At 48.2% G+C, this 13,147-nt stretch overlaps 1 protein-coding gene across 1 annotated transcript in view; it reads left to right on the top strand.

Annotated features, from left to right (window-relative positions):
• WDR26 (WD repeat domain 26) overlaps positions 1-13,147 on the top strand; it is a gene marked incomplete at its 5' end in the record, with an annotated part of 186,808 nt that overhangs the window by 133,668 nt on the left and 39,993 nt on the right. Inside the window, one exon of the mRNA XM_082251362.1 lies at positions 5,891-6,047. Coding sequence (XP_082107488.1) covers positions 5,891-6,047 — 157 coding nt within the window. The remainder of the gene's footprint in view (positions 1-5,890; positions 6,048-13,147) is intronic.

Consider the following 13,147-nt stretch of genomic DNA (forward strand, 5'->3'; position numbering starts at 1 on the left):
TTGGCAAGTTTTTAAGGCCTTTGGACCATTAACAATTCTGCTTGCATGCTAATTTCTCTATTTTACAGTGTTGGCAGCTGTCTGTTTCTCCGTTTCAGCTGCAATTAAGGGGGGTAGTGTGTGTGACATGCATCCGCTTGATGTTTTCCTGTTTCCAGTGTTTTTTGTTTTTAAATTTAATTTGAAGTGCACAAAGTGACACTTCATTCTCGTCTCTGCAGTGGTGTGTTACGTGGACTATTGTGCACTGTGGTAAAATGCAGCATGTCTGCATTTTACCACAGCTCACTTTGCACTACACCTTCCAGGCTGTGTTGCAGTGCGAGCGGGGCACATAGAAAACAACTGTTTCTCGATCGTTTGACAGACGCAGCTCCTTTTCTTCACGACTCATAGGTTTATGCTCCTCCTTCTAGGAATAGGCACTAGGCAGGAAAAAAACTTAACCACACCTATGGGGGCTGTCTCTGCAGGCATAACCCCTCAGACTCTGCCATCATCAACCAGTTTGTTCTATCTAGTGTTAGGAATAGGACCTAGCTCCCTGCTGGGACTTCGGTCTTAGCTGTAACAGGGAAAGTTTGTGATTTTTTTTTTTTTTTTTTTTTTTAACTAGTTAGTTCCTAATGACCAAGATCCAGAGGAACTACAAGCAACAGCGGGCTGCGGTTTCGCACGGCATAATCTAGATCCTTAAGTTCTCCCAGCCTGGCCAGCGAGCGTGAGCAGGTTATAGTCTAGAACTAGGCCTCGACCACGACAGTGCCCCGATGGATGGGGATGAAACCTGTGAGTGGACAGTCTCGCTTGGACAGTTTTGCTGGAACTCCCTGAGTCACAGCTTCCCCTTGGCTGACAGCACCCCCATTGCGGGTGGGAGGTGATCTGTTTCGGAGTGGCGCTTACCTGGCACCGTGGTATGGTGAGTAAAATTGTTCCCCCAAACACCCTTGGTCGCGGGACAGGCGTGGGCCCCTCACTGGAATGGTCAGATTTTAGAGGCTCCCTAGGTTCCCTGGCACCCTGGAGGACTAATCTGGTGTACCCCTTGGCATTCCCCTACCCCTAGCAGGTTTTGCCTGGAGGGGGGGGGGCGGTAATAATGCAGCCGTTATGGCGCTTATTTGAGGGAGGGGGTGGATTGTCCTGGGTGGGTCCCTGGCTAGAGACCTTTTAGATGCCTATTGTTCTGGGACCCCTTTGGGGGGTCCTGGAAACCGCATGGCACGCCGTGGGGGCTGACATTTTGCTGTGGTTTATGATCTCTGTGTTCCCATTAGATTGCATGGGCAGCCATTTTCTATACTTCCCCATTGAGAATGTATGAGCGGCAATTTTCTTGAGGTCCGTGGTATGGACAGGCATGCAGCATGGCTTATAATGAGCTTCTTTCTCTTCCTGTGCAGACAGTGTTAGTTTTGTTTTTGAGAAGCTGGATGCTTCTCTGTTGTCTGGTAACGTTCCTGGTTTCCCTGTGGGTTTTTTCCTCTTCTGCTCTATTACTTCGTAATCAGGTATTGTGAATTCGCAGTATTAGCGGTGGGACTGCGTTTTTCATGGTCTTAAAGGCACATTACAACAAAAAAGGTATCTTATTTGAGCAATGGAGTCCCAGGATAAAAAATTCACCTGCAGACCCCCTGGAAGCAACTGCAGGACCCTCAGGTTCACAGTCGCAGCCAGAAATTGCAGTTTTTTTGCAAAGCCTGATGTCAAAAGTGGATTTTGTCATTTCTGGTGCTGCCAGCCGCAAACACCCTCTGCCCTCACCTCCATTAGCAGGGTTTTTGGATTCTGAGACAGATATGGTTGCCACAGACGCAGACCACCTTAAGGGGTCGGTGTCTTCACATTCTGACGGTGAAGAGGACCTTTCCTCATCAGCCGCCACGCAGGAACGCGCATTGGTGGAAGCCCTGATAGTTTCTGTGCGGGGAAACCCTAAAACTGGCTAATGAACTTACAGCGTCAGATACGCGGGTGTCTTTTGGCTCTCGCAAATCCTGTAAATTGGGCAATGTATTCCCTTCCGGATCCCGTGGATAGACAGGTGGAATCCCTACCCCGCCATTTACATGTGGTAGCGGGTCACATGTTAAAGGCTACCTTTTTGTGAATGTTTTAGTAGCGCAGACTGCTACTGAATGGGTGAAGTTACTGAAAAGTAACTTGGAAACAGCACGGCTTCCCCCTACGGTACTGGAACTAATAGACCAGCTGACCCAAGCCCTGGTGTTTGTGTGATACGTCCCTGGACTCCGCTTTGTTGGTGGCCAGGACGTCAGCAGTGGGTATTGCTATTAGGCGCATGGTATGGCTAAAATGCTGGTCGGCTGACCAAGCTTCTAAGAAGTCTGACTGATCTTCCTTTTACAGGGGAGAGGCTGTTTGGACCCTACCTGGAAGAGTTGATCAAAGGTATCACAGGGGGTAAGAGCACTAATCTGCCCCAATCCTCAAGGCGCCGTGTACGAGGCAGGGGTCGTCTTTACTCCTTGCAAATGTATTTTTCATGCGTCCAGGTTGCAAGAAAAAGGTAAACCGTTTAGATCTTCTGGAGGTTCCAAGAAGCCATGGTCGGGATATTCTAAGTCTGGCCAATCTGGACCTACAGACAAGTGGTCGGCTGCATAAAGGGGCGCCCTCACCCACGTCTGGGGTGGGGGGATGTCTTTGATTCTTTCAGGAACCCTGGACCTCCTTGATTCAGGACAAATGGGTTCACAAACTGATCCAATTAGGATACAAGATCGAATTTCGGTCTCGTCCGTCGGACAGATTCTTCCTGTCCAATCTTCAATTATCCCAAGTCCAGTTGCGTGGGGCTGTACACAACTTGCTGTCGCAAGGAGTGATTGTGCCGGTTCCCACTCAGGAACGTTTTCAGGAGTTTAATTCAAACCTATTCACCGTGCCCAGAAAAGAAGGCAAGGTGTGTCCCATCCTGGATCTCAAGACCCTGAACTGCTTTGTGCAGGTACAGAGGTTTTGGATGGAGTCCATCTGCATGGTAGTAGCGTAACTGCATCAGGGAGATTTCTTAGCCTACATGGATATCAAGGATGCATATCTACACGACACCAGGAGTTCCTTCGCTTTGCTGAAGCAGAGGAGCATTATCAATTTGTAGCGTTACCCTTTGGTCTCGCCTCCGCTCCCAGAGTGTTTACCAAGGTATTAGCACTGCTGCGCCGGCGGGGGATTGCGGTACTGGGGGACCTGTGGGATCTCCTGTTGAGAGCAGACTCTCATTCATTCAGCCTTGTTGGGGGATCTGACGATCACGGTCAACTCTGCAGGAGTCCGGTTGGAACCTCAATTTCAAGAAATCCGCACTGACTCCGGTTCTGAGACTGGATTATCTGGGCTTGACTCTGGATTCAGCCTTGGCAAGGGTTTTTCTTACCCTGGACTAGCTGCAAAAGTTGCAGGGGGTGATTCAGACGACGTTGGACAACAATCTGTCCTCTCTACAAGTTTGCATGCGAGCCTTGGGTCGGATGGTATCGACCTTCGAGGTGGTTCCGTTTGCTCAGTTATATACAAGGCCTTTGCAAAGAGAGATTCTTGTAAAATGGAACAAGGATCCAAAGTTCTTGGATTCTTTGATTCAGTTGAGCCACAACACAAAATCTGCTCTGTGGTGGTGGATTTAATTGTGCCAAGGCAAGTCCTTCCTTCCGTTGTTTTGGACAGTGGTAACCACGGACTCCAGCCTGTCGGGGTGGGGTGCTGGGGAAGCTCTTTGCCCAGGGTACCTGGACGATGGAAGAGTCAAAACTTCCGATATGTTTTGGAGTTTAGAGCGATAAAGCTTTGTCTGAGTCATTGGACGACTCGTCTGCAAGGTTGTCCGGTTCGGATTCAGACAACGCCACGCCTGTGGCTTACATCAATCCCCAGGGGGGCACCAAAGTGTTTCTTGGTGTCCGAGGTTCTGGCCTGGGCGGAAAGCTTTGTTCCAGCCCATTCTGCTGAACACATTCCAGGTGTGGAAAACTGGCAGGCGGATTTCCTAAATCGTCAGGTGTTGGATCAAGGGGAGTGGTCCCTATACCCGGAGGTGTTCTGCTTCATGTGTGTTCGGTGAGGAACTCCGGAGGTCGATCTTGTTAAAGCGAGAGAAAAAACAGAAGGTGCAAAGATTCATAGCCAGGTCTCGGGATCCTCTGGCTGATGTCAGACGCACTGGTGGCTCCTTGGGGTCAGTATTGGCTGATTTATGCATTTCTCCTATTGAAACTCCTGCCGAGGCTTCTGCGCAGGATAGCGGGTGGAAAACCTTCCGGTCATTCTTTTGGCTCCAGACTGGCCTTGCCAGTCTTGGTACGCAGACCTGATGAGGCTGGTTGCTGATGCCCCTTGGAGACTTCCTCTCGGGGGAAGATCTGCTGTCTCAAGGTCTGATCTTCCATCCTACTTTACAGTCACTGGCTTTAAAGGCATGGCTGATGAAAGTCAGGTGTTGAAAGATAGGGGTCTTTCTGACTCTGTGATTCCTACACTCTTGAAGGCTAGGAGGTCAACCTCCAGGAAGATCTACCATCGTACGTGGAAATTGTACATTTCATGGTGTGAATCGCTGAAGGTGTACCCTCGCTTGTTATGGATTGATAGGGTTTTGGCCTTTTTGCAGAAAGGGGTTGAACAGCGGTTGGCTTTGTGTACTATCAAAGGCCAAGTTTCGGCTTTGGCTATATATTTTCAATGCCTGTTAGCCATGCATTTCCTAATCTAGATTTTTATCCAGGGAGTGCGCCATATGGCTCCTCCGAGGCGATCCCAGTTACCTCAGTGGGATCTAAATCTGGTGTTGTCTGTTCTTCAAAAGCCTCCTTTTGAAAAAATTGGGGAGATTTCGCTGTCTTGGTCTCCGAAGGTTGCTCTTTTTGTCCGTACTGGTGGACCTCGTAAGGGATTGGCTGCGTCTGCTGCAACCATTTCCAGATTGATCAGGCAGACGGTGGTACAGGCCTATTCACTGAGGGGTAAGGGTTCCTCCTTTCCCAGTGAAAGTGCATTCTACTAGAGTGCTGAGTGCCTCTTGAGCTTTCCCGCCATCAGGCTTTGGTGCTCCAAGTTTGCAAGGCAGCAACTTGGTCGTCTGTGCATACGTTCACAAAATTCTACAAGGTAAATGTGTTGGCATCCACCCACTGATGCGTCTTTTAGCCGCAAGGTTGTGCAGGCTGCAATTTAATAGTACTCTGTTAAGTTTCTTTGAGGGTTCAATTTGTCCTGGGTGAGCTCCAGTTGTTCCTGGTTGATCTCCATGTTACCTGGTTGGCTAAGTTTAGCCATTGGGGCTTACATTTTGTTTCTGCGTTGTTTCCCACCCCTCATAATTATACTGCTTTTGGACATCCCTAGTCTTGAAGATAAGGAGCTGCGTCTGTCGAACGATAGAGAAAACTGGATTTTGTAAGAACTTACCATAAAATCCTTTTCTCTGAAGTTCAGACAGATGCAGCACCCGCCCCTCTACTTCTGAGGTATGGGTTTTATTGTCTTCTAAACACTGCTTTCAACTAAACTGTTTGATAGCAGAATCTGAGGGGTTATGCCGGCAGGGACAGCCCTCATAGGCGTGGTTACGTTTTTGTTTTTTTTTGTATTTATATCATGAAGATAAAAAGATGCGTCTGTCGAACTTCAGAGAAAAGGATTTTTAGGTAAGTTCTTAGAAAAATCCAGTTTTTTGTATGTGTGCCAGGAGTGACTGACGTTGGTTCAGTGCGGAAAACTGTTATCACCACAGTGTGTGAAGGAGCCCTTTAAGCAGCAGTATATCAAGTATAGAGCTGGTGCAGGTTTCCAATTAGAAATTATCAGAAGTACTTTTTTTGATTTCTGTGCATATGTTTGATGCCTGCATTTCTTCTGCCCCCAGCATACTTGCCACCCTCGGTCATGCTGCCCCCCAGACGCCTGCAAACTCTGCTACGTCAAGCGGTTGAGCTGCAGCGAGACCGGTGCCTCTATCACAATACAAAACTTGACAACAATCTGGATTCTGTATCCTTGCTTATTGATCATGTCTGCAGCAGGTAGGTGAATGTTGGGTCTAACAAAAAAATAAAAGGAAAGGCCACTGTATACACACAGAATTTACACAAGTACATTGTGGATCATGGAAACCAGAACCATATATTGCTACACATGTGCATTGTCAACCTCCCAATTTTTGGACAACTAGCTCCAAACTTTTTTTTTTTTTTTTCAACGCTGTGATATGATTGGTAAACCTTAGTTTGCCTTTTTGAGAATAGGTCGTGCATTTATTTTTCTGTCAAAGGGGATTTGACAACACATACTCTTAGTATGTGTGCCGGTTCTCACTCAGGAACGTTTTCAGGAGTTTAATTCAAACCTATTTAATTCAAAATCCTTTTGTGAACTGGAGAATCTAGCGATTCTGAAAAGCTGCAATCCAGCCAATACCTTTGTTTGCATTTGTGGTGTGCTCTGGTTCGTTTTTTAATTGCCTGTAAATAGGGCAAATCCTGTCCAGTTTACCCAAACTATATAGATAGACCCAGAGGCGTAACTAGAACCTTCAGAGCACCAGTGCAAGAAACCATGCAGGACCCCCGACCCTGGCAGGGGCTCTTTACTCCAAGTCTGGGGCTCTCAATCTCCATCTTTGCAGCCTCAGCTGCACAGAATGTATGGACAGGAATAGCTCTGTACAGAGCTTCCCATTCATTCACAAACTGAGGCATAGTAAACCGTTACTATGCTTCAGTTATGAATGGACACAATTAGTGCGGTACTGATCACTCACTGTATCCATTCAGAAAAAAAGGGGCCGGGGGGGGGGCACTGTGAAAGGAGGGGGTTAGTGTATCAAGAAGGGGGTAGTAGGACTAGAGGTATTGACACCGATTTGTATGATGGGGGTTATTGTGACAGTAGGGGCGCAGTGTGACTTGCAGTATGATGGGGAAATGTGATAGGAGGGGGCATTATGTTGGGGGTATTGTGACAGGAACGAGGCAGGATGACAGGTGGTGGGGGGGTTATGTGACAGGAGAAGGGCATCTAAGAAGTATGACAGGAGGGGGGAGTGTGAGAAGAGGGGCAGTGTGACCGGAAAAGGGTAACTGGGAAGTATGACAGGAGGGGGGGGGGGGGGGGGCAGTGGGATAAGAAGGTTGTAATGTAATGAGGGAGCACTGTGAATGGAGGGGGCTGTTTAACAAGGGGGGCAGTATGATGGGGTGATGTGACAGAAGGGGGCAGTGTGACGAGAGGGCAGAATGATGGAGGGGAAGTGTTACAGGAGGGTGCAGTATGATGGGTTTATTGTGACAAGGGGGCAGTGTGACAGATAGGGGGACAGTGTGGGGGGGGCAATGTGACAGGTGAGGGGTATCTGAGGAGAGTGACAGGTGGGGGGGGGCAGTGTGATAAGGTGGGGAGGCAGTGTGGCAGGTGGGGGGGGGGGCAGTGTGATAAGAGGGAGGGGGGGGTAGTGTGACAGATGAGGGGCATCTGAGGAGTGTGGCAGGTGGGGCAGTGTGATCAGAGGGAAGGGGGGCAGTGTAACAGATGAGGGTATCTTGAGGAGAGGGAGGGGGGCAGTGTGGCAGGTGAGGGGTATCTGAGTAGAGTGATAGGTGGGGGCAGCGTGATAAGGTGGGAAGGCAGTGTGGCAGGTGAGGGGGAGGGCATTGTGGCAGGTGGGGGGGCTAAGGTGTTCGCCTTTCCTGCTTATTTTGACGAGATTGTCACTAGTCAGTGAGGATCCCTGAAACGCATGGTTGGAATACCCAAGCGTTTCGCTAGGAGATATCACTTTGAGGAGTCTATCCTGAAGAAACTAACGGTTCCATCACCACTTGCTGGTTGAGGATTCTCCATCCTTTAAGGATCCTGTGGACAAGAAAGCGGAGGCTCTGGTCTGTTACCTTTTCACCGTGGCAGGTTTAATGTTGAGGCCTGTTTTTGCTATCATCTTGGTATGCCAGACCTTGGAATGGAATGGGCAAACATTTTACGCCAGAATCTGGAAAGGGGTTCAACACCCTCTGGAGCTGGCGGATCAGTTGATCCAGGGGCTACAGTATATTTGTGATGCATCTTTGGATGCGGCCCCCTTGGCTGGCAGAGTATCTGTGACAGCGGTGATCCGTCGCCGCATGATTTGGTTGAAGTGCTGGTTGGCTGAACAGACTTCTAAAAAGATGCTGACTGATCTACCTTTTGTAGGTGACTGGTTGTTCGGTGCCTCTATGGAGGAGATCATTAAGGGCCTTACGGGAGGTAAGCGTAATAAAAACAAAAAAGCCAGCGCACCTTAATACCACAAACAGCAGCTGTACACTCAGGGTCAATAAACCAAAATCCCAATAACAAAATAAAACAGTGCAGCGCTATCAAATTAAAGTGTCCAGCACTATCAATAATAATCAGGAATAATAAAGAGTAAGGCTGGCCATACACTATACAATTTTCTTGTTCAACTTTCCTTTAGATTTACCAAAACCATGTAATATAGGGTCAAACCTAAACACTTTCAATTTGTATGCAATCAGGCAGGCCCTTGCACTACATAGTTAAAGGTAAATCTAAAGGAAATTGAATAAGAAAATTGTATAGTGTATGGCCAGCCTAAGTCCCCAGGTGCAGATAAGGTGAAGCATGCACAAATCAGGATAAGCTGTGTTGCAATCAGTGCTCGTCCGCCACCCTGTAGAACTATTTGCTCACCTCAGGTATAGCCCCTGTGTTATCAGACGGGCTAAAAAAGCTTGAACTCTCAGAACCTCCAACATGAAAAAGCTAATAGATCAGTAACGGAGCCATCCATCATCCTCCCCAGGCAAGCTGGTTCCACTCGTCAGACAGCAAATCGGATATCCACATGTAAAGTAAAGGGTCCATTCATAGTGCTTAAATCCTTAAAAAACCTTTTATTAAGCTTCACATCAAGTATAAAATTACCTTGTCAGGCATCAGTTAGTGCATGAAATGGAGCGATACAAAAATTGCGGCTGACCGCGATGGATGGCGGGTGATGTCACCGTCCCCTCCCCTGTCGTACGCGTTGCGCCCCTCTAGGCGGGACTTCTTCAGCGGTTACATGTGGATATCTGATTTGCTGTCTTACGAGTGGAACCAGCTTGCCTGGGGAGGATGATGGATGGCTCTGTTCCTGATCTATTAGCTTTTTCATGTTGGAGGTTCTGAGAGTTCAAGCTGTTTTAGCCCGTCTGGTAACACAGGGGCTATACCTGAGGTGAGCAGATAGTTTTACCAGGTGGCGGACGAGCACTGATTGGAACACAGCTTATCCTGATTTGTGCATGCTTCACCTTTATCTGCACCTGGGGACTTACTCTTTATTGATCCTGAATATTAATGATAGTGCTGGACACTTAAGCCCCGTACACACGTACCAAATGTCGGCCGAACGATTGGCCATCTTTTGTCCGGTGCTGTCCTGTCGGTTGAAAAGTGCTAAAGACTGTACATGAATTTTGTCGGCCAACAGCCGACTGCAGAAGTGATGTCATGTGATGGTTAACTTTCCGTGTGTTTTTTCTTCTCTGAGCATGCCCAGTTTTGCTCATCTGCTGTTAGTCGGCCGAATTCTGTACTGACTGGCGAACAATCGGCCGTTCTGGTGACGGCCAACAAAAATTTTAAAGTCTGCACGCCAGATTCTGTTCGGCCGAAAATTCGCTGTCGGTTGTCGGAAGCATCATACTAACAAGCCGACAATCGGCCGATCCTTCGGCGGCCGAATATTTACGGCCGACAATCGCTACGTGTGTACGGGGCTTTACTCATACTGATCCTGATTATTATTGATAGTGCTGGACACTTTCTTTCTTATATTGATAGCGCTGCACTGTTTTTTATTTTGTTAGTGGGAGGTAAGAGTACCTTACTTCCGCAGGTTGCTTAGGGGCAAGGAACTTCATCGTAAACATGGTCCCTTTTTCTCGACTCACAAGCGACCTTTTCGCCTGACTGGAAAGCGGGCACTACTGGTTCCGCAGACAAACCTTCCTCAGCCTGTAGGGGCACCCTCACCCGCATCTATGGTCGGGGGATGTCTTTGCTTCTTTCGGGACCCGTGGACCTTGCTCATTCGGGTTTATTGGGTCCACAAGTTGATTTGGTTCGGCTGCAAGATAGTTTCTTTCCATCAACTTATACCTGTCTCGCAATCGGCTGCACGGTCTCTACGGGGCAGTGCAGGACCTGTTGGCACAAGGAGTCATTGTGCCGGTTCAACAGTCTGAGCTTTTTTAAGGTTTTTATTCAAATTTGTTTACCATTCCCAGGAAGGAAGGCAAGGTCTGCCCGATCTTGGACCTCAAGGCTCTGAACCATTTTGTGCAGGTTCAGAAATTTCAGATGGAGCCCATTCGCACGGTAGTGGCTTTGCTCCATCAAGGGGATCGGCAGAAGGGGATTGCGGTACTAGGTTATCTGGACGATCTGCTTCTGTGTCTTCTTCGGCTCTAGAAGTCGACTTGGACATTACTTTGTGAACAGGAGTTCGGATGGACACTGTATTTTCAGAAATTGGCTTTTGACTCCGTCCACCAAGCTGGACTACTTGGGTCTGATACTGGATTCAGCATTGGCCCGGGTGTTTCTTCCACAGGCGAAACCACTGAAGTTGCAGGATGCGATTCGGCTCCTGTTGAACTGTCGGCCGTCGCTTAGGGCTTGCATTCAAGTGCTAGGTCTGTTGGTCTCCACCTTTTGAGGCGGTTCCGTTTGCTCAGTTCCATACCAGACCTCTGCAAAGAGATTCGTGCCAAATGGAACAAGGATCCTGTTGAGTCTGGGTACGAGGGGGTCTCTGATTTGGTGGCTCCGCTCCCTGGTGCTTCGCCTCGGAAAGTCCTTTCTTCCCCTGTATTGGACAGTGATTTCCACGGATGCCAGTCTGTCCGGGGTGGGGAGGTGCCTTGGGAGTACTCTTGGCTCAAGGTGTTTGGACTCAAGAGGAGTCCACTCTGTCGATCAACATCCTGGATATTCGGGCGATCAGACTGTCTGTCTCAGGGGACGGATCTTCTGCAGGGATGCCCGGTGAGAATACAATCAGGCAATGCTACGGTGGTGGCATATTTCCATCATGAAGGGGGCACAAGGAGCGCCCAGGCAAATAGTCGGCATGCTGAGGTGGGCAGAAGTATGTGTTCTGGCCCTCTCTGCTGTGCACATTCTGGTTGTAGAGAATTGGCGAAAGGACTATCTCAGTCGGCAACGTTGGATCAGGGAGAATGGTCTCTTCATTCGAAAGTGTTTCATCAGCTGTGTCTCCAGTGGGGGACCCTCCCAATGTCGACCTGTTGGACTCCTGTCTCAACAATGCACTGGTGGCCCCTTGGGGTCAGTATCGTCTGATTTACGCTTTTCCTCCAATACAGCATCGGTCGAGACTGCTGCGCAGAATTGAGGTAGAAGGGATTCCAGTCATTCTGGTAACATCAGACTGTCCTAGCCAGTCTTGGTACGCAGGTCTGGTAAGGCTGGTAGCAGGCGTCCCTTGGAAACTTCCCTTTAGAGAAGATCTTCTGTCTCAGGGACCTATCTTCCATTCTGCTTTAAAGTTGCTGGCTTTAATGGCGTACATTTCTTGGTGCGAGTCTCGGCGGGTTTCTCCCCGTTCCTTTTTTGTGTCTCGCCTGTTGGAGTTTTTACAACTAGGTGTAGATCAACGTTTGGCTCTGGGCACCATCAAGGGCCAGATTTCCGCTTTAGCCATATTTTTCCAAAGGCTATTGGTGGCGAAGTCCTTGGTTCACACTTTTGTGTAGCGAGTTACCATCTGGCTCCTCCAGTGCGATCCCCGGTACCTCCTTGGGATCTCAAATTGATACTGTCGTACTTCAAAAGCCTCCTTTTGAAAACATTTCTGAACTTCCTTTGCTCACTGTCGCAGAAGGTGGTCTTTTTGGTTGCTATTACTTCTTCACGTAGGGTGTTGGAGTTGGCTGCATTATCCTGCCGGTCACCTTACCTGGTGGTTCACAGGGACAAGTTCACAAAGTGGTGTTACGACCTTGTCGGTCATTCCTTCCAAAGGTTGTCTCAGGGTTTCATTTGAATGAAGATATTGTGTTGCTGTCCCTATGTCCGAAACAACATCCTAAAGAAATTGTTTTACATTCCTTGGATGTAGTCAGGGCAATTCAGGTGCCCCTGGCGGTGACTGAGTCGATTCGGAAATCCGATTCATTGTTCTTAAGGAAGGACCTCGTAAGAGGCAGGCCACATCTGCTGTGCCCATTTCCAGAGGGATCAGGCAGATGGTGGTGCAGGCCTATTCTATTAATGTGGAAATGTGAATGCAGCGCTGCTTAAAAGTGTGTAAATATAGATAAATACAAGTAATGAAATCTACTACCGATCACATACTCATAATTATCATAAAATTACAAAATTATAAAATCATATATTTCTTATAACCAAATATATAGGATTAAATAAATATATTGTGCTTAAAATAAATAAAAGTCCATTAGTAAATCCTTCCGGAGTGGTGTGTCCTTCCCCAATATTTATAAAGTGCTTTAGTGCTCGATCTGTGCTTTACATGGGGTTTCCCCCTTCAGGTGTCTACTTACCACTAAGTAGATATAAGCAGGCATGAACAATTAGACTTTACACTCAGCGTCTCCACTTTAGCAGGAAAGGACTGTTGCTGGAAGATCAAGGTTCCTTCCCTATGTCCTCTTTATCCTACTGGTGGCCTTCTATGGTTTTTACCTCCTCTGATGTTTGTACAGTGCAGATCATCATCATCATTGACACCCTCAAGCAAGAGGGTAAGACACAGAAAGAAATTTCTGAACGAATAGGCTGTTCCCAGAGTGCTGTATCAAGGCACCTCAGTGGGAAGTCTATGGGAAGGAAAAGGTGTGGCAGAAAACGCTGCACAACGAGAAGAGGTGACCGGACCCTGAGGAAGATTGTGGAGAAGGACCGATTCCAGACCTTGGGGGACCTGCGGAAGCAGTGGACTGAGTCTGGAGTAGAAACATCTAGAGCCACCATGTACAGGCGTGTGCAGGAAATGGGCTACAGGTGCCTCATTCCCCAGAGAGAAGATTGCATCATTTCCTGTGCCTGTGTTTACATTACACAGGCACAGGACGTTCTGTCATTGGTCAGAACC

Source organism: Pelophylax lessonae (assembly GCF_965119305.1).
Source record: "Pelophylax lessonae genome assembly, chromosome: 3".
In the NCBI taxonomy this organism is placed as follows: domain Eukaryota; kingdom Metazoa; phylum Chordata; class Amphibia; order Anura; family Ranidae; genus Pelophylax; species Pelophylax lessonae.